We start from the raw sequence: 23,601 nt of genomic DNA on the forward strand, positions 1-23,601 counted from the left end.
AAGGTGAGATTTGACAATACCTCTCCTTTTAAGATTTTCATGGGTGCTTAGGCCAAACAATACGGATGAAGGATAGTACTACTAGAGTATGCCACGGAAATTAAGGAAATACTTATATATAAGAACTAGTACTCCTACTACGAGCGGTATTAAATTAATTGGTTCGACTGATCAATATAACTGGTAATTGGTGACTGATATCTGGTAGCCAGTGGCTGATAATTGATAGGTGGTAGCTGGTGACTAATAACTCATAGTTGGCAACTAATAAATTAAACTGTTTAGTAAAATTTCATTTAATGGTTGCTGTTTGTACGTTAAATTATTAGAAATATTATAGTTAATTTTATTTTAGCTTAGTTGTTTTGTTATTAAAAATACTTAAATATTATTTTACAATAGAAATTTAAATTTAAATTCTACTAATAAAAAATTCTAATTTCAAATGTCATAATTATAAATATATTAATAATTTAATATAATCTTAAAATAATAATTATTTATTATGAATTATAAAATTAACTATATGAGATCAACTTAACGTAAATTATTATTAATAAGTCTTAATAAGGATAATATTGTCCAAATAAAAAAATAAAATCATTTATTAGCTAGTAAGAAAAAACTCTAAAATATTTCTTTTTCTTTTTCCCTACCAATTTGTGACACCTACTAATCTACAGCCTATTTATAAAATTAGGTTTTGATTAATAGCTTATACTGGTAGTTTACTGTGTGTTGTACGACGGTAATTATTATATATTATAAAATAAAGTTTATAAATAAAACTTAGTAGAAATTTATAGTACTTGATATTATTCATCATATTTAAAAATAACAGTAAATTTAATATTTCTAATTTTTTTAAAAAAATTAATATTCTTAAATTTTATTAATATACTAATATGAAAATTATTCTAAGAAAATTTATTACTTAATTCTAATATTATATAAATTAATACTAACAATATAATTGATATTACTATTTTCTAGAGTTAAAAATTAGTATATAATTAAATAACTAATTTATTAGGAAATATAATATTTAAAATATTATTTTCTAGAATTATAATTATTATCTAATTAAAATACTAATAAATTAGTTAATATAATATTAAATATAATTAATATAATATTTAAAATATTGTTTCTTAGAATTATAATTATTATCTAATTAAAATACTGATAAATTAGTTACTATAATATTAAACATAATTAATATACCTTTTCAGGATAATTATTATCTAATTAGGAAGCTAATCATTATCTAATTAAAATACTGATAAATTAGTTACTATAATATTAAACATAATTAATATACCTTTTCAGGATAATTATTATCTAATTAGGAAGCTAATCATTATCTAATTAGAAAACTAATTTATTATTAATATCCTATTTCTTAGGATTAGAATTAATGTTTAATTAGGAATGTAACTTATTAATCAATAAATTAAATAAAAAATTATAAAATTGTACATAATCTTGAACCCCATGTATCAAAAATAAGTAAACATGTCCAAATAAGAATTTCATGTGTCAAAAAAAAGATATATACTAAAAAAGTTTTAGGTCTCAAAAAAAAAATAAAAAGAAATATATATATATATGAAAAAATAAAAGCAAAATGAAGCTTTTGAAGAAGATCTTTTTTATTTGGAATAGGATATCTAATCCACTTTAAAGTTTTATTTAAAAGTTTGTAGTTAATTACCAATCTAGGTGTACCTCTTTCTATTTCTTAAATGTGTTAATTTCAGCTAATCACAAAACTAACTACAGTATTTTATAATTTATCTATATCTACTATTTTACTAATAAGATCCGTTTTTCGTGTTTTAGAGCATATTTTTTGTTTATTATTTACAAATACAATTCTTCATAGATTTAAAATATCAACCAAATATCAACTAAACATTAAGTTAACATTAACCAAATATTAATAAAATTATTCAAACAAAAAAAAAAAACCCTAAAGAAAATATAAAAAAAAATTAAAATGAAAAATTAAAATAAATAACAAAATAAAATATAAGAATCAAATATTAAAATAAATAACAAAATAAACTTAAAAAAAGCATACATTGACATAAAAGGATCATATCTAAACCGTAAATATAGCCTAAAAGATGATAAAAGATAAAATAAAATTTTTAAGATAAAATTGAAAGACTTTTTAAACATAAATACCATAACACAAAAAGAAATAAACAACTAAAATAATACAAGTCATGAATTTTGTAATACAGAAATCAACTGTTGATAAAATTATATTTCTAATACATAAATTTGTAAGTAAATATTTAATAATTTCAATTTAAATACAAAAGTAAATAATTAATATCAATGTGTTAATACTTTTTAATTGATTAAATCTTAATATTTAAATAAAGAATACAGAATTATAAACTTTAATACTATATCCTTATATTTTTTATTTTTTAATATTATACTTAATATTGGAGCATGACGAGTTGATTCTAATTAAAGATTATATCTTTTTCAGCTATTGGAAGTATTTATAATCTTAAATATAATAATGATCTTTTTATGTCACATAAACAATAACAAGTAACATTGTAAAGACTTCATAGGAGAATGATGATATTAATTAAAAGTAATAAAGATAAAGTTTAGGATAATTTATAAGAATCTACATATATACATGCAATAATATAGAATTCTATTTCAAATTGGAGTATTTAATAATATAAAATAAATAAATAATTTTCTCACATTTATTTTAAGACAAGAAACCTATAGAGAAACTAATCAATGAGAATGCGAATTAACACTTTTTCAACTTGAGTCGATTAGTGTCTGCATTAAAAGTTTTAACACAAAGCAAAAGTACAAAAAGTAAAACATATTCGATAATAAAATGAGAATAAATATCCAAAATTCAGAGGATTGAATTATTGATAATTGTAATCATATTTTTAATATAAAAGATTAATTATTCTTCGAGACATATTTATTATTGCAGAGTACTAATAAGAGTAACAGTGTAAACTAAAATAATACTTAATACAAATAATGTAAGATATATTAATAATTTCACGTATAAAGTATATGTGAATGAAAAATTAATATTTATTAAAAAAATTTAAAATAACAATAATTTTTATATAAAAAAGAATTAAAATGAAAGAGGTCAAAAAAATAAAGAAAAAAAAGAAAAATTGAGACTCAAAAGAAAAAAAATAAAATAATGAAATTAAAGATAGTCTTTTATAAATTTAAAGTTAATTAATATTTATTTTAAAATCAACCAAACATCAACAAAATTATTCAGTTATAAAATAAAATTTATAATAAATAAATTAATGAAAAACTTAAAATATAAACAATGAGAGAATATTAACAGTATATATTCACTCATTTCATATTTACTTCACTCAAAAATGAAAAGCAAAAGTATGATTTTATGTATTTCTACGAGACACGACAGCTTTCCTTTATCTTCTCTCACATAAAAACCCAGACTACCCACCAATTTAGCTTTTAGAGAGAGAAATCTGAATCAACCAAACTCCCATATTTCTCTCTAGCCCTAACCCTAAGAAAAATAGAGTTTGTTAGTAAAGGAGTTCACAAGGCACAATTAGAGAGATAGAAAAAAAAAAAAAAAGGAGATAAAAATGGAATTTTAAGTTTTTAAATTTTTTATTTTGTTTTTTATTTTTTTAAGACAAGAGGAAGAGATAAAAAAAGACATAGGTTAGAAATAAAAAAAAAAGTGAAAAAACATATAAAAAAAAGTAAAAGATAAAACAATATAATAACTTAATATACGAAAATAAAAAAGAAATTATTTCAAGCTAGTGTTTTAATATCTGAGATTTAGTGAGTTGTTAATGAGTGATGAATAACTATTTGATCATTGTCACCACATACCTTTTTTAAAAATAAAAAGAAATACATACTAAAAATTATTAAAAGTGAGAATTCTTTTAATTTATTACATATTGATATGGTGTATTGGACTTTGAACGTGTTGACTCTTAATGGTACAAATAGTCCTAGTATTATGAAGAAATAATACAAACTATTAGAGATAAACATCATGAAATGTAAACTTGAAGTATACAAAGTGAGTTTATAATGATGAGATTCTCATTACATATGTTCCTAAACTTTGTTCATAGTTAATGTTTGATCAAGAATTAGATATTGATCGTTGGATATTGATCAAACGCTCGAGACTACCATAATGTATTTATCACTTACTTGTGAAGTAAGCAATATGTCTCATAAGGTTAAGTATAAGAATACTAAGATAAGCATGAGTGCTTGTTATAAGAATAAGTTCATTGAACACGACCCATCTGAGTAGTTCAAATGAAATTTACTCTAAGTGTCTATAGATAATACTCTTGTGATAATCATGTAAAATGTGATCCTCAGACTTGAGATAACAATATATTATCTTATATGAGGATTGCTATACTTGATGAATATAGTAAGAGTCAGATGAAGATAATAAAATATCAATAAAGAATTTATTGCCCAAAGTAATAAGTCATTAGGATCTTATCTTGATGTTTCTTAATATACTTTAATTAATATGTAAATCTTTTATAAATGTTGTGTGATTGAAGATTATTAGAAGTGTTTCATAAATTCAATTCAAAATGTTATATGCAACTATTAAAAACAAATATGTTTAGTTCAATTATAAAGTTGACACTTGCATCCATATTTCATGAATCAATTGGGATAAAAATACAATGAAAGGATTGAATTACATTATAAGATTATTTACTGCAAAAGTTGATCAAAGTACTTTAATCATTTCTATATATTTGGATAGTCATATGATGCATTACTAGATATCAATTTTGATATTTGAATATGGATTAAGTTAATTAGAGAATTAATATTGAAATAAAGGAGTTTAATCCATAATTTATATTCATTATCAACATGCTAGGAATCTTTCGGTCACAAATAGGCCTTAGTGATGATTAAAATGAGGCTTTTAGCATTGGATTTAAAATTAAGCCTAATTAAAGGTTAATAAATTTAAAACTAATGGGTCTTGTATAATCGGTCTATGATGGATTTATTATCTATGGATTAGTTCTTAATTAATCAAAGTCCAACTTAGTATAAGCTAGAGTTTTGTAGAAATCTTAAACCATTAAGGACTTTGATTAAAATATCACATATATAGAAAAAGAGATGCTAAGGTGGCAACATGATGTTCTTTGATTTATAAATTTTCTTGAAAAGAAAAAGCTTAGGTGAATCAATCAATAAAATTAAATGATTCATCCCTCTTAGTTGGAACTAGTATTCAATCTCTTTAACGTTGTTTAATTGAAAGTTTGTGTGGATCACCAAAAGAAACTGGTGACTTGAGTAGCTTTAAAGTGTATCAATCATCCTTGAAGAATCAAGAATCAACAAAGTAAGAAGCTCTCTTGGATTGGCCATGTAACGACCCTGCCTAAACTAGGCCTAACTATCTAATATTTTATCTTCACTTTCTCGAACAATGGAGTCTAGCAATGTGAAGCTCTAACTACTACTGCTTTTATCTTGATCCACTTCTTAAAATCTTACATAACACCGAACTCTTGAAAAATTGGTCGACTCGACTCTAGCCGCCGGAGTCCGATTGATGATCCAAGTATGCCTACAAACTCGAGATAATGCATAGATGATGATTCTAGTTTCTGATTCTCTGATCCAGCTCCCCATCATCTCGAAACATCACAAACAGTTTCCAACCATTGATTTTCTAACGGAGTCCGATCGCCACAAAACTGGTGCCATTAGAAAGCTTGTGAGAAGAGGAGTTTGAATGTGTTCTCTGATTATTGCAAGCTCAATGACATTAACCAGAAATTTGAGAAATTATCAATAGCCCCTAATTTTTCATCTTGTTGGATCTCTTTCCCCCGGTCGCTCTCACCGCTGCTGCCACCCCTAAAATGAAATCCACAAGCCGCTGGTCATTTTAAGACTAGAACCACTAGTAATGGCCGCTAGAGTCGCCCGGAACAATGCCAAAAATTGCTACAATCTTCCTCAATTCCTGCAATGTGACATTGTCGGAGCTGCTGCCGTCTCCTCCATCAAGCTTGTCGATGTCCAGTCCTTCACCAGCTGTCACCACCATACCTCAGATGAGCATCCTCTCCCTTTCGCCATTAATGGCAGCCAAGCTCTATCTCTTTCCCCCCTCATTCTTCTTCTTCTTCTTCTTCTTCTTTCTTTTTTTTTTCTTTTCCTTTCGTCCCATAACCAGTTTTAGTCCCTCAATTTTTCTTTGAATAACCATAACCCCCTAGAAACATCCGCTAAATCCTTAAGCTTGAAATTATTTCCTCAATTAAGCCCTTAATTACTACTTTTGAGCCAAATAAAAAATATAAGAAATATATAGTTAATTATTTACCCTTGCTTTTAATTTTTAATATTACCATTATGCCCCTACTGGCATATTTAATTATAAAAATACCGATCATGAAATTTCTCATTTAAACCCCATTTTAAATCAAATCTTCTTTTAGCCCCTTTTTTTATAAATAAATATCACTTTAATCATAATACTTTATTGACTTAATTAATCAATTTAGTAACCTTTTTCAATTAAGTCCATTACTATTTTGCTAATTAAAATCTTGCCATTTCCCATGATAAATTCTTTTATAAAAATATTTTTATAACTTTCAAGTATAATATTTAATTCATATATTCATATTGAGAGAAAAGTTGAGTATGACATTTATAATTTCTCCTTTATATAATTCGCTTAATTAATTATTTGAAAATCAAACTAATTAGATATAGTTAAATAGATCTTTTTTATTTTTATCTTGCACTTAAAAATCCTTTTAAAAAATAAGATTCTCAATAGTAATCTATTTTAAAATATCCCATTTAAAATAAAAATTCTTTATTCTAATTACATTTATTACATTTTAAGACTTCTAGTTTTATTATCATCATCATTATTATCCTTATTATTATTATTATTATTATTATTATTATTATTATTTATTATTGGTTCTTAAGTACGGGTGTTATAGGCTAAATCTCTTTTTGTAAGTATTTTTTTTTGTCTTTTTACTTGTTTTGTGTGTTATGACTACTTTACATTAATGATATTATTGGTGTAAATTGAAAAATTATTGTTTTGCTTCCGTTGCGGCTTTTCTTATGTCTTGTATCAATTTTTAACAATGGTATTAGTGATTAATTTAGTCATAATGATTGCATACTTGTTAATTGATAAAAAAATACAAATCTCAAAATTTCTAAGAAGCTTTAGAGATGTCTATAGTTGTTATAGCTATAGGTTGGATTTTTAAGTGATTTTTGTTGCATATGGACTCTAATAAATAAAACTTACGATATGTAAGTTTGTGAAATTTTTTGATCTTATGTTGAAAGTCTAGACCATGTAGATAGATAACTTTGATGTGATCCTCAACACTAATCTTCAATCAAATTTGAATAGGCAAATCGATTAATTCATTTCTATTTTCTTCTTTTATGGCAAAATGCCATAATCAAAGAAGTCGACTGTATTCAATTCTTAACAAGAAAATAAAAAGAAGAAGGAAAAGAAATTATGCTGATAAATGTATGTTATCACTTCTATCGGATACCCACTAGCTCAAAGAAAAAGTGGGTGAAAACTACCTCATGCAAGAACCTTTGTCAATTCCAAGTATTCTTATAAACACATACCAGTTCTTTTTTTTTTTTTCTCTCTTTTTCAACGACGATATGGAATCATCAAGCTTTTCTATAGATTATGTGAGAATATCCACCTGTCAGCTAAATAAGCTATGCTCTCCCAGCACCCTCTTTGATCTTCATATATATGTATATATTATATATATGTATATGTATGAAAAAAGAAAAATAAAAAAGGAAGATCTCATTATGGATTTCTATTGCATGGAAGTGATTTGACATTTCAATAAGATTCTTGTCTTCAAAGTTAAGATGAATGAGTGGAGAGGGTTTCTGACATCAACTTTTTTAGGGTTTTGTTTGTGGGAAATTGTTTTATATTTATATATAAGGTTGGAGCTTGTTCTGAATTCTGATGTCTCACAGAATAATAGGTGTTACAGTTACAGTACATATATGGGAATTTATTATTTTTATGGTATGATGAGAGCCATTTATCTATTATTTAACGATTGGACATCTCACTTGATTTTTAAGTGAATTTATTTTTACTTTATTGATTAAAGTTTCAACTTTTTTTTTGTGCCCTCTCTTTTCAAGCAGACCATACCATAGAATAAACTTAATACAGGACAAGCAAAAACTAATTTAGTGAATACCCATCTTAGATATAAGATTTTAGTACAAGTAAAATATAATTTAGTAAATATCCATCTTAGATATGAGATTTTAGTACAAGTAAAAATTAATTTAGTAAATACCCATCTTAAATATAAGATTTTAGTACAAGTAAAAGTTAATTTAGTAAATACCCATCTTAGATATAAGATTCTTTTAATGTTTAAACAAGTGAAGGAAGAGCAGACAGCACAGAGGGTTTCTACAGATTGAAAAAAGGCTTAATCACATGTAGGGTGGATAGGGTTTGAAAGGCCAAGAAACAAGGAAAAGAGGTCTGAAAAGCTTAATCAAGTAACTTAACATGGGCAGCTCATGGGTTAATGGTTAATGAAGAAGATGGCGTGCACGTGGAAAAGCAGTTGCATGCTGACTACATTGTGAACAGTTCCATTTAAAAAAGTCTAATTTTATAATGAAAGAGCGACTCCTCGTGCTCTCCATGCACTCCTGTGTGAAGGCAGAACGGAATATTAGGGTTTGCTCTCCACCAATGATGTTACTCCAAAAGCAAAGAATACTATCAGCATATATACTGCTCCTTTCTATATTTATATACACTAGTGTTGTACGGATACCATTATTATTTCGATTATAAAATTAGATTTATAAATATAATTTATAATATTTAATATTAATTTATAATATTTTAAAAAATAATAATAAATTAACTATTTTTAAATTTTTATTAGTAAAATAATATATAAATTATTTTTAAAATTCTTATTTATTAATTTTAATATTATATAAATTATTACTACCAATATAATTGATATTACTTTTTTAGAATTTTTATTAGTAAAATAATATATAAATTATTTTTAAAATTCTTATTTATTAATTTTAATATTATATAAATTATTACTACCAATATAATTGATATTACTTTTTTAGAATTTAATATTATATAATTAAAAATTAATTTATTAGTGAATATAATATTTAAAAACATTATTTTCTATAATTAGAACTATTATCTAATTAGAAAACTAATTTATAAGTTAATATAATATTAAAATATAATGAATATAATATTTTTAAAATAATCATTATCTAATTAGAAAATTAATATTTATTTAATTAAAAAATTAATTTATTATTAATATATTATTTTTTAGGATTATAGTTAGTGTTGAATTAGAAATGTAACTTATTAATTAATAAATTAATAGAAAAAACCACAAAATTATAAATAAGTTTGAATTCCATGTGTCAAAATAAATATACATGTCAAAATAAATATTCTATGTGTCAAAATTTAAGCATACATGTCAAAAAAATCTTAAATTTCAGAAATTAATATATATAGACTAGTATTATTCGTTCACGCATTATGTGTGTATATTATTATTATTATAAAAATTATAATATAAAAAAATTTAAAAATTAGTATAAATATAATATTTATTAAAAATATTTAATTATTTTATGAGTATTTTTTTATTGTAAAGTACAAATGCATATATTATTATATACTTTATAAATTTAATGGATATTTAGACTTTAAATTAACTAATAAGGTATTATAATAATAATGATCACATAAAATAATATATTAATAAAATAAAATTAAAAGTAATATATATTTTTTATTTTTTATTTTTTATTTTTACAAAAATTCGTAGTGAGTTATTCGAATTTATATGTGTAGTATGAGTCTAATTACTTATTATAACCAAAATAAATTGCATCTTTCACGCACAAACAAATTGTTCAATTTACGCAATTCTCTTATACGGACCAATTACTATACATCATAAAATATACCACATGTCATCATTTTAATAAGAAATTTATAATTCGACATGACAGTTAGAATATATTTTTAGAAATTTAATAGATACTTATACTTGAGATAAACTAATAAATTATTATAATAATAATTAACATATTAATTAATATATCAATAAAATAAAATTAAAAATATTATATCTTTTTTGACTCATTGTCTTCAATTTTTACTTTGTCTTTAATTTTTATAAAAATTTGTATTGAGTTATTTAATATCCATCATAAGTATATATAGTGTGAATAATTCATCAATTTTCTTATAGGATTAGAAATATATATGAAATTATTATAGGTTTAGGATGGAATTAGACTAATTCTATTAGGATTAGGATATTAATCATTAATTAATTCTATTAGGATTAGAAAATTAAATTAATTACATATACAATTAGGATAAGATTAGTAAGGTATTTTAGTGAGGTTAAAAAATTTCCCCTCTCCTTTCATACTTATATATATATTATAGAAAGATAGATTATACTAATTTTTTGTTCGTAATACGCCTTAATTTTTTATTATAAAAATTATAATATAAAAATATTTGATTAAATTAATATATAATATAATACTTATTAGGGAAAAGACTCAAATCTGCCCCTAAAGTATAACCTCAGGTACAGATTGGCCTCCATTTTTTTTTTAGCCAGTTGCACAAAGTATCTCGCCAAACGAAATTTTTAAGCCCCTCTTTTGACCTGTTAATGATGAAGCTGAAACGGAAGAAACTTCCGTTAAATGCAACTGAGGTGTTCGATTGTATCTGAAATAGACAAATTTTGTATCAAATCCATCAGTTTTTGTAGTCCTCTTTCTTTAATTATCCGTGCCCGAAAATACTCGCTTGAAGAAGCCAGTATTGACACAGAATGCGCTGTCTTTTCTCTAGCCGCAATTGTAGTACTAGTTGAAACAAGTAAATAAACAAGAAGTGGTACAACACCTTCTTCTGCTATAGCCATCTTGATGTCCTCAACAGCAACAACATTTGTAATAGCACCAACTGCATATGTAGGAATAGCCTCCAATCCAGATTGACACGCCTCAATCAACATTAAAACACCTTCGTATGCGGAAACCGCCTACCCATTATCTAGATTGGAAGTAATTGCTTCGACAACAACTGCAGCCTTTTCTTTTAACGATATAAAACCTATATCCAGGACTCGCAACAACGGTCCCAATCTTCCTTGTTCAAACACACTCTTTCTCGCTTCATCGCTCATTAAAGCTAATAAAGAAACAGCCAAAACTGCTTGTTCTTGAATCATGTTATCCGAGTCCAGAACTAAACTAACTAAATACCCAATGTTTCCTTCTTTCGCAACTATACTAGCGGATTCTTTCAAGATTCTAACAAGTGAATTTAATGCTTTCTTTTTAAACTCAACCCCACCGATTTGCAATCTAGTAAAAATATCTCTAATAAAAAATGCTAGTTCCTTTCTGCTTGAACCTGGACCCGGATGCGAGAGAACGATGGCATTGGACTAATCAAGGACACCAGATTTTAGCAACAGATCAAGGTCGTGAAGGTGGCTTGAGAGCCACGAGGAAGCAATGTCAAGATCACTTTAGAGATGGAGTTTGCCGCCAGTCACAGAAGAGAGAGAGCATTGGTTAGAGAGAGAGTGGAGGCGTTGGAGAGTCGAAAGGATTGAAGGGGAGAGAGTGTGAAGGAGAGGGTTTTCAGACCAGTGACTGGACAGTAACTCGCATCGTTTTCAATAAATATTTTTTTATATCAGAAGCTGATGTGGCTAGCAGATAGATCCCCACTTTTTTATTATGTTATTTTCATATGTGAATCCTACGAATCGTTATATATTCTGAACTTCAGCTCTTTCATCAACAGGTTGGCTTAAGAACTTTGTTTGGCGAGATATTGTGTGCAACTGGTTAAAAAAAGATGGAGGGCCAATTTGTAGTGAGGTTATATTTAGAGGCAAATTTGAGGCTTTTCCCCACTTATTAAACACTTTTAACTATTTTGTCAACATTTCCTTTAACGTTTATAAAAGCTCATGTGTTATCATAAAAGTTTAATGTTTTAGTTTTAATACTTTTATTAAAACTTTAAATTCTGTAATGTGAAACTGTTAATAGTATGTAGTTATAATTAAATAAAAATGGTAATTTTATTTTTACAAGAAAAAATGATAAAGAAAAAATATAAAAAGAGATAAATTTTAAATTTTCATGAATATAAAATATTAGATAGTAAATAAATATTAAAAACATAAATGATATTTTTTCATGCTTGACATGTTGTCTTAAATTCATTAATATCAAAGTTAGAATGAATTTCTTGAATTCATTAATATCAAAGTTAGAATGAATTTCTTGAATTCAGAATATCTCAAAATTCTAATCTACAAGATATACAATTTAAATTTACAATAAAATCTAACAATAAAACTTAATTTTATATAATATGTGAGGACTTTAATATATAATTAGTTTAGTATATAAAGAAAATATTGACCACTTGAAATAATTCATCTGTAATAAATTTTATTAACGGAATATTGTAATTTATCAATAAAATAAAACTAAGAATATCTTACCTTTTCCCTAACCTCTTGTCTTCTAACTTTTGCAAAAAGTTATATTGAGCTACTGGAACTCTCATGGTATATATAGTATATATATAGTGTGATAATATAATTCATCAATTACCTATAAGATTAGAAATGTATATGAATTATGATAGGATTAGGAATAGATTAGATTAAATAATGATTAATTTTATTAGGACTAGAACTGTATAGATTAAATAATGATTAATTTATTAGGACTAGAAATGTATAAAATTAAATTAATTAAATATAAAATTACGATAGGATTATATTAGTATTATATTAATTACTGATTAATTTTAAGAATATTTTAGTTAGTTTCAAAATTCTCAGTACAAAAAATTGACAGTTTACTGACATAATTTTTCGTCGATAAATAATATTATCGACGATTTACTAACTATTTTCCAGCCATTGGTAATTTCACTGTCGGTAAATATCATTTACTATTGGTGCTTATATATATTAACTTCGAATTCTCCCATTTATTAAATATGTCAAATTCTTTCTTGAGTTGTGAAGTCACAAATCTTTTGCGGAGCTTATTTAATGAAAAGAAAATTAATCATATACTAGAAAAACTTAAGTTGGCTATAAAACAAAAATTTTATTTGAATTTTAAAAATAGGGAAAGAGAGACTTGAATTTCGATATTATTTCTATTGTGGATTTACATTTAAGATATGCATGTTTAAAAACCTGTTTATCCATGCTGTTTATCTCAGCATATTAATGTTAGTATTTAGTATATATTGATGAAGTATCAACTTAAGGTACCTATTATTGTTCTAAATGAGTTAAATATATGTGTAATACGGACAATAATATTATTAATAGAAAAATAATAATAATAACAACAAAAAGACAACAATAATATCAGTAATAACACTTGTTTGTGCATATGAGTAGAAGAAATGAGAAAAGGAGGGTTCAGACTGGAAAGTAGCACAGCCACCTCGACTATCTCTACTGTATAGCCCAGCACCATCTCTTTTAAATAAAGTAAAATAAACTAAGAAAGTTTGGTCATGAAGAGTAAAGGCAGAGAAGTATTGGCCTGCTTTATTCTGAAGAGCTTGCGAGAGAGGTGAGAAAGAATCTAGGGAACTACATATATATATACATGTATATAAGAGTAATTGAAGCTATCTAAGTAGAGAAGCAAATCTTTAGAGAACTTGTTTTGGGTAGGGGAGGATTGCAACAACCTTGAAGCTAGTTCAAACTAGTGGAAGGTTGCTTGCAGCAAAGCTTACAGTTAACTAGAAAGAAAGAAAAGAAAAACTAGCAGCTTACTAAGATCAAATATCAGACAAGAAGAAAGCTTTTGTTTAGTGCTACCTTAATGGCTAGAGGAAAGGTTCAAATGAAAAGAATTGAAAATCCAGTGCATAGGCAGGTTACCTTCTGCAAGCGCCGATCTGGCCTCCTTAAGAAGGCCAAGGAGCTTTCTGTGCTGTGTGATGCTGAAATTGGACTTTTCATTTTCTCCGCCCATGGGAAGCTCTATGATCTAGCCACCAAAGGGTATCTCTCTTTACATTCTTTTGTGTTTTTCCAATACAGGTTATGCATAAGATGATTCAACCTCATCACGGACATACGAACACTAGTTATCTTGTATTACCAGGCTTAGTCTGGCGACAGATGAATGATCTCAACTTAGTTAAAATCTCAAATTCGAGTATTTTTCCCTTATTTGTAAATTTTATGCATATTATCAGTAAATTAGTAGTTGAACTCTTTCTTTCATTGTTTCCAGAACTATGTCGGGGCTTATTGAGAGGTACATGAATGCTACAGGAGGTAATTCGCTGCAGGCTGAGGATAAAGCGAAAGAGACAATGCAGCAGCCTCTAGTAAGTAGATGTCTTTGTCAAATTAACTATCTGAAAACTGTATACAAATTCTTTTATTTAGTGAAGAAAGGCAGACAGAGAATGTCTAAAATGGTATAGAATCAGATGCTTGGCTCTAATGCTCCTCAAAGGGTGGGAGGGACTAAAGGCATGAGTTTTCTGACATTTGTTTTTATGAGGGTTAATAATATAAATAGTTACTAAACTTTGTATTTTGTTAATTTTTTCTTACAGAATTTTGATTCGTTTTGTTTCAATCATTCAACTTCAATTTTAGTTATAATTACATCATCAAAATAAAATTAAACGCAAAATTCAATAACTATTTATATCATTATCTGATTGTTATCATTTTATACAAATATCAACAGCTTGCAATAGATAAATTCTTACATAAATTTAGCCCACCACATAGGATTATAAACTATATCCGATAACACTTTCATGTGAAAAGAAATTGCTATGATGCCCCAAATCATATGCCTCTATATATGAGTATTCCTATTACTCATTTTCATTGCTGACTGTAGGATGCAAAAGAGGAGATCTCCATGTTGAAGCAAGAGATTGAGATTCTCCAGAAAGGACTCAGGTACATTTTTATGTGATTATTTCTATTCAATTCGTTGAGTACATGAATTAGGCAGTTATATGGCCCTGCAAGTTATTGTTGGAGCTTGAATTGAGCTCAAATCAAGTAAAGCTTATTCATTCCTGAAGCTTGTTGTATTAATGTTTATCAAGTCCTTAATAAGCTTCATATTCTAATTGAGCCTAAATAATATAGAAGAATCTCACATTTTTCTTCTGAAAAAAAAAGTATTTAGATGTAAACCAAGTGGAGCCAAGCTAACTTACATTTGGTTAGTTCATTTGTCAAACATGTTTATAAATATTCCAGTGAAATTAGCGACAGACTATGATAATTGGTCATCCCAAAATTCCATATATTCTTGCAAGAATATACCTGTCCAGAAGGTGTATCTTTGGCTCTCATGACTTGATGACCAATCACTGTAATCTTACTTTCTTTTCTTCTTCCTTTTTTCTTTTGAAGTATAGGTCAGAGATTGAAGTCATTATAACAGCTTAATCAAATAAAGTTGTTTTATGATAATTATCTATAAGAGCTGTGTTTACTTGTAGCTAAAAAAAGATTTTAAAATGGAAATAACAAATAATGTTTTATATTTTCTTATGCTATTTTCTAAAATGAAAATAGAAGACCCTTTTTTTTATGTTTTTTAAATTATAATTGAACTTTGAAAAATAAGTTTTAACATATTTTTTATATTTTTTTTTTTGAGAATTGCTTGCAACATTTTCATTTGAATACTTTTTTAGACAATTATTTTCGGTCGGTTCAGTTTATCTGACTTTTCAAATTAATAAGTTACAATCTATTTAATAAATACTTTATCATGTATTTTTCATTTTTAGAGAAAAGTAATAAAAATTCAATCATTATCAAAGAAAGAAAGAAAACCCTATTTAACAAGTTGAACTAATTTTATATTATCTCTCTTAATAAATAAAAATAAAATAAGATTATTTACTAATGATCAATTTAGGAAATATTTTATTATATAAATAATTATATTTTTTATTTTTAACAATTTCATATAGATTTAGTTTTTATATAAGTAATTTTAAAAGTGTAATATTATGAAAAATAAAAAATTTATTATTCACATAATAAAATATTCTTGAAATTGAAATAGTGAATTTTAAGTACATTGTGAAAGTGAAAGAAATTTACCTTTCCATTATTAAGTAAGTTTATTTTATCTTTATTTATTAAGAAATAATAGGAATTTAGTTTAACTTGTTAAATATGTAACAAATTATTAAATTGAAAATTTAGATAAAGTGAACCAATAAGAGAGCAATTATCTAAGAAAGTGTTCAAAAAAAGGTGTTGTTAGCATTATTCTTTTCTTTATATAAAAGGTCACTTATTTTTAAATGAAAATAAAAGAGTTTTTCACCTTTTTTATTCTAAATTTATCTTTTAAACTTAAAATATTACGTAAATAGAAAATAAAAAACTTTCTATATAATAACAAATAAATATATTTTATAAATTTTACAAATTTTATATGAAAGTGAAATTTTTTTATTTCCCTTAAAAATCAGAAAATAGAAATATATAAAAAAAAATTCAAATAAGTATTCTTAGATGTTAAAATTATGGGAACCATATGCAGTAAGTCAGTATACTAGAATTAAGAGGGCAAGAGAAGCCTGCACAAAAGAGTATGATATAGATATATCAAGATACTCGATAAAGTTATCACAAGTTCATATATATATAAAATGCAAAGATGGCGAAATGGATAAATTTATTAAAAAATTTATTAATTTTTTAGTTATAATAAGTTAGTTTGTTCGTTTATTAATTAAATCAATAAATTATTATTTACTAATAATAATAATAATGATAATAATATTTATAATTACATAATAATAAAATAGAATTGTATTGGAAATAAATTTCTTTTTATTTTAAGCTGTTCATCTTTTTGACTAATATTTTTGAACTTCCAAAATTAATAAGAAAATAATTTTGCATTGAGTTGTGTATACAATATAGATATTTATTAGGATGTATATATATATTGTTTAATTTAATTGCATTTACATGTCAAGAAAGAATTTTACTTTAGTCACAAATTTAATATGATAACTCTTGATTTAATTATTTTATTTCCACCCATTTTATACAATTTAGCCCAAGACTTATCACACTGAAAATTATAGGATAATTCGTTTTTGAGATTGAATTGCAATTAAATTAAAAAAAACGGTTGGTAAAAGAACTAAACAAGAATGAATTCTATTAAATTATAATTTAAGATAACTAACATTAATTTGGATGGAAAAAAAATTATTTTCAGATACTATATATATATATATATATGTCATAAAATAATAATTATGAATTTAGAATTTAATTGTTTAAGCAAAAAGTAATTGATATGAAAAGTAATTATGGGTATTTGATGCAATTTAGATATTAATTTACTAAATAAAATAATGTATTAATTCTCAATTTTTTTTAAAAATAAATAATAATGAATCAAATTATTAAAATTCACATGCAATATACGTGGATAACAAACTAGTAATTTCTAAATACTCTATTATCTACTTTAATGAAATATTAACATATATAATCACTTAATTTTACATTTTTATTAACTTTGGTTACTGATTTTTCTTTATGATTTCGTTTCGGTCATTTAATTTTTAATTTGGTAGCAAAACCATCACCACTATACATACACTATGGTTTTACTAATCCAAATACTGACGTGCTTTAATGAACCTTTTACCAATCGATACTTATAAATTTCTCTATCCTAGTCATTATTCTAATAATGTATATTTTTTTAACCATCATTTAACTCAATTATCTAACCTAACATCTGAATAAACTAACTCCAAATAAATAAATAAACTAGCTTTGATACTCTTCCAAATTGAGTTCATTTATCAGTACCCAAATTTGCATTAGAGTTTATTCATCTAAGTTTATAAAAGAAAAAATTATTAAGCTGGTCGAGACTTATTCAACATCTTTAATATTTATGTTCTTAATGGTGGCTTTCTCTCTCTCCAAAGACCCATTGTTTTCATTTTATTTATTTCATTCAAATTTCATGTCAAATGTAAAGCGAATTGAAGAAGAGATGTTTAGAACTGTTTCATTTTACACTATAATGCACCAAATTCATAGTGTTCCTATAATGACAATGACTTTCATGAATGCACTATGTTAAGCAAAATATTTGTTGTGAATCTTTTACGAATTAAAATTTTAAATTACACAAATCGAATTCATTAAGTACTACCCATCAATCAAATTCTTAGATTTCAAAGTAGTTTATACAGGTATTGTTAATGAAACATAATTAATACATATGCTTTTAAGTACTGCAGGCACTTGCTTGGAGGAGGAGCTGCAGAAATGACACTTGATGAACTCCTGATACTGGAAAAGAATCTTGAAATTTGGATCTATCATATACGCTCAACAAAGGTATATATGTATCACCAATTTTCTTGTTTCTGGATATTTTGTTTTCCTTTGTATCAAATTGTTTTCTAATGATTGCTAGCCAATGCAACACAGATGGAGATTATGGCTAAAGAGATCCAGCTGCTGAGGAATAAGGTCAGTCCTTTGTGATTCAAGTCATTTGTTTTCACTTGTATTCTAATAATTATTACTTCTGCAATATCTGTTCCTTAAAACAAAATTTTCCATTATCTAACTATAGTTTCTTTTTATTACAAAAAGAGTACTAGAATCTAAAACTTTGCTCAAATTGAAAAATATTGATATAAATTGTCATTGAATCTTTTACACTTAATTTGTTTTGGCGACAAAGTATTAATTTGTTTTATTACAATTATTTTCAATTTTAATTGTGTTTCGATTTGATGTCTTTGCAAATAAATAATGAACATATAGTAAAAATAGCTAATTTGAAAAAAGTAATTAAGAGAGAGAAATACAACATTCATCTCTGGTTAGTAAAATAAATGCATTGTAGTTAAAATTAAAGTTGAATGATGGAGAGGGCTTCTTCCCCGGTTTGCTACCGTTAGTATATAAGGGGCTTTAGCCTAGAATAGAAGAAAGTCCCAGTGTGCAGAAGTAGAGAATTCAAATGACAAAGCACAGGTCTCAACGAGCCTCAAGTACTTCCCGATCAGTCTCACTAGCGCAGCGGATTGCTCTTTCTTTAGTCTTTAGTTAGGACTGCCATTGAAGATGGGTTAATCCAAGCCTAATGGTCGACCACATTCAACGGTCAAAAGTCATGCTAAGAGCTCCTTTTCTTAGATAATAAGTGAGACTTTGAATGAAGGGCTCGCTCTTTCAATCCAACTAGTTGATGAGAGGTCAAAGGCAGTCTCTTTAGATTCAATTCAAACTCTCTTTTGAGGCATTAAGGAATCAATTGGGGCAGGAGGTCAATTACCAAGATAGCGCAGTGTCCCACTAGCAGAAGAAAATCGGGAACTGGAGCGAAAGAAGAAGGAGCTTTTGGACAAATCCGCTGCAGGACAATGGGGCACTCACTATGCTTAACACATGCAAATCTAACTAAGTGCTCTTGGACGACTCTTTGAGATTACAAAGCAGATGATAGTTTCAAATTGTTGAAGAAGAAAGAAGCTCACCGAAGCCCCCATTCTAGCATTGTGATTAAAATGAAATTAAACATACAATTAAATTCAGAGTCGAAGACTTTTGTTTTTAAAATAATTTTCATGTGAACTTGAAACTTGTTACCAGAAATTCTCATGAGGTGTTTCTTGCCATTCTTCATTTCTTCTAAAATACTACATTGTAGAAGATTAATTAATTCTATTTTGCTTCTTTGTCATACAGGAAGGAATACTGAAAGCTGCAAATCAATATCTCCAAGATAAGGTAATCAATTAAACACCACTAAACTAACTCTTCCTTTACATTCTCTTAAAAGAACATATCAATCTTATCTCTTACTTACCTTTTCTATACTTTTTTCTTCTTCTTTTTTTGCAGATAGAGGAGAATGTTGACATTACTAACTTTGCACCAATGACTACTAACTTTCCATATCCACTAACTATACAAAATGAAATATTTCAGTTTTAGCCTTTTTAGTGCCAGTGTGATCATGGGTATATCCTTATTAGTTATTATAAGAAATAATTAGTAATATATTTGGGAGAGATGAGTATTTTAGCTTGATGTACTCTTATAAAATTAATTAACTAAGTTGCTTATGAGATAGAAAAAGGTGCTAATAAGTATTGTCCTTAAACAAGTACTATCATTTTGGTTTTTACTAATATGTTTAATATATTTTATGGTGTGCTTTGATATTTTCTTGTGAGTTGTTATCTTTTTTCTTTTTTGGTGTCTTTTTAACATAATGTTTTGATCTTATAGCCTTTACTTTGCTTTTGAGATTTAAGTACCCAATTTACCAATTTTTTATTATCAAAATAATATACACTCTCTTGGTCGATTTTAATAGTATTTTTTTTTCTTTTTCATCTATTTTAAAATATAGTTTGCTTTCTTAATTATTAATTCAATAGCTAATTATCAAAAGTACCATTTATTAATTGACATAAAATAAAACTTTAACAAGGGTGTTTGAAAAAAGAAAATGAATAATGGTAGTCATATTTGTTGATAACAAGGCACATTAAATTATATAAGAGCATATTAGAACACTAAGAAATCAATTATACTTTCAAGAAAGAAAATAATTATAATTCGAGACAGATAAAAAAGAAAAGAAAAGAAAGTAAGCCTATTTTTATGGAATAAAGGAAGTATTTATTTGCTTTTAATTGGATTACTACCACACTCTATTTTGTAAAGGCTAAACTAAAAATTTTCATTTTAATATGAGAAGATAATTTTTTATCCATCAATAAAATAATAAATAATTATTGGACCCATAGATCTTATTCACCATATCTGAATTCAATATTTTCTATATTTTCCTAATAAAAAAACATAACCTTTTTGTTTGTTTCTGAAAAATTTTATTCATTTAAATTATTTATTTGATATTAAAAATATATACTAGTTATATTTATTTTCTCTAGTAAAATATCAATACACATAGATCTTACCATATCCTTTTAAAATTTTTTACTATAAATATATTTCTTTTAAATTTTCAATATAATTCATGATATGAAATAATATTTCCTAAAGTTTTCAATCTATTCTATAAGTTATGTATTTTAATTAATTAGAATAAAATAATTATCTTTTATTCATTTTAATTAATAATATTTTATAAACTTATTTTTAATTTTAATAATCATTTATCTTTTAAAGACATTTATGACTTATTAAGAAGGTTAGAAAATATCGGAAAAAAAATGACATAATGTTAAATGAAATAAAATGCAAAGTTTAATATAATAAATATAAGATTAAATGTGATATGTTGCTGGGTAATTTTGTTTGATTTGATGACTTGATTTTATTATGGTTCTAAATGGTCTTTAAATTAAATAAAAAACTTTATAATTTAGCCTTAAAAAAACAAGGTATGGCAATATCGCCAACCCTTTTAATTAGCATAGTCCTAAAAACTGTATCAGTATCACTAAAATAAAACAAAACCCATTGATGAATTTAACTATTAACCAGCAGAATTTAACACTTCTAAGGTTGAAACAATTTGCAAGAGAAAAATGTAAAAATCAATTAGTTAGGAGTCAACTCTTTTTTCTTTTTAGCACTTACAAAATAATATCTGCTTTAGAGGATTTTTTGGTAAGATTTATGAAACGAAAAGTAATGATTAATGTGTTAATGGTTAAATATAATTAATTTAAATATTATTTTAAGAGATTAAAATGAAAATTATTTATTAATAAATTAAATTGGTACAGGATAATTAATAAAAAAAATTCAAAAATAATAGTTTTTTCCTTTTACTTTTAACCCTCTTTTTTTCTGAAGAGAGAAAGGAATCCAAGAATATCTTTGCATAGGAGGCACATTACAGACCTAAGTAAAACATAGATGGAAGAACCATGAAAGGAAAAAAAAAATCACCAAAAACACTAAGATTATGTTTGGAATATAATAATAAATACATCGTATAATTAATAATTTTTTAATTTAGTATAATATTTAATACATATAAAATATGTAATTATGATTATTTATAATATTTTTATTTTTATTTTTTATTTTTTTATCAATATATTTAAACACTTTCAATCTGGCGGCCACTGACCGGTGGTATTTTAAAAAGATAATAAATTTTAATATTATTTCTAAATAGTTTAGTTAATATTTTATTTATACATTAACTATTATAAAAAAATTAAATATTAAAATTTTAATTATATTACATTGTATTACATATATCTTTTTCTTATAACCAAATATAGTAATAATAATTATTACATTATATTACATTATAATTTTATTACATTAAATGATATTAATTACATTATATTCAAACAGTATAACAGCTCGCAAGCAATCCAATTCCACTACCGCCTCACTAAAGCCATGTTCTAGAGGCACGCGAAAACCTTATTTTAACAGCTATAAGCTCACCACCAAGGAGTGAGAAGTGTAAAACGATATCAACGGTTTGATGTCGTTGAAGCTCATCCAAAAAATATAACGATCTGAACTTAATTTTATTTTTAAATTCGTTAAGAATTTAAGCCGTGCTTGTGGAGACATTAATTTAGTTTAGTATGTTCATAAACTTTTAAATTAGTTATAAATAATATATTATTTATAATAATAATAAAGATTTCATATTTAACTCAGAAACATCTATTAAACACTTACATATATATATAAATTTTCAATTCTTTTTATAAACTGAAGTTTGAAAAGAATAAATATATACAATAACCTTCTTTTACAAGCTATTTCTTTTATTTTCAGTATATTTTTATTTAGGTCTTTAAATAGATAATTCATCACTTTGAGCTTATTATTTTATGGCCTTTTTCCTATTAATTTCATTATTAAAAAAATTTATATTATTTTATTTATTCTTATTTATATAATAAAAACAAACAAAATGTTAACAAAAATTAATAATTTGAACAACTCGAGCTTGATTCGGGCTTGGTTTTTTTTTTTTTTAACTCGTTCGAGTTCGTTCAAAATATATCAAACTCAAACTCGATCCAATTGCGATCACTAATATATTTTTACCGAGTTAAAGCTTGAACAATGATGTATTCGAAACGTCTCGTTTTCACCCCTATACAAGCAGTGGAGAAATATGAAGATCTCTAGAAGCACAGGCAGCAATACAAAGTCCTTCCCTATTACGCACAACTCCCTCATGCCAAGATGCATCAATATTGAGCTTATAGCAATCTGCAGGAAGCGTCTGCCAAAAAGCTGGACTAACCTAACCAACATGAACAACTTGAGTCTCCCCCATGGCCCTGTGGAAGTCATCAGGAAAACCTTCAGCCTATCTAAAACAAGAGCCTCCCCTCATACGAGCCTCCATGAAAACTTAACCCCTTTA

The 23,601-nt window shown here is 25.6% G+C and overlaps 1 protein-coding gene and 1 pseudogene across 1 annotated transcript; one reads left to right on the top strand and one right to left on the bottom strand.

The window, feature by feature from the left end:
- Window positions 1-10,853: 10,853 nt before the first annotated feature.
- LOC107261827 lies at window positions 10,854-13,409 on the bottom strand (annotated as a pseudogene).
- A 286-nt stretch (window positions 13,410-13,695) lies between these two features.
- On the top strand, window positions 13,696-20,440 carry LOC8263251 (agamous-like MADS-box protein AGL12). Its single transcript, XM_002526377.4, has 7 exons — window positions 13,696-14,225; window positions 14,461-14,557; window positions 15,088-15,149; window positions 18,500-18,599; window positions 18,693-18,734; window positions 19,962-20,003; window positions 20,118-20,440. The coding sequence occupies exons 1-7, from the start codon at window positions 14,044-14,046 to the stop codon at window positions 20,208-20,210; spliced, it is 618 nt and encodes a 205-aa protein (XP_002526423.1). The 5' UTR covers window positions 13,696-14,043; the 3' UTR covers window positions 20,211-20,440.
- The last annotated feature ends 3,161 nt before the right edge of the window (window positions 20,441-23,601 follow it).

Source organism: Ricinus communis, chromosome 2, assembly GCF_019578655.1.
Source record: "Ricinus communis isolate WT05 ecotype wild-type chromosome 2, ASM1957865v1, whole genome shotgun sequence".
Classification (NCBI taxonomy): Eukaryota; Viridiplantae; Streptophyta; class Magnoliopsida; order Malpighiales; family Euphorbiaceae; genus Ricinus; species Ricinus communis.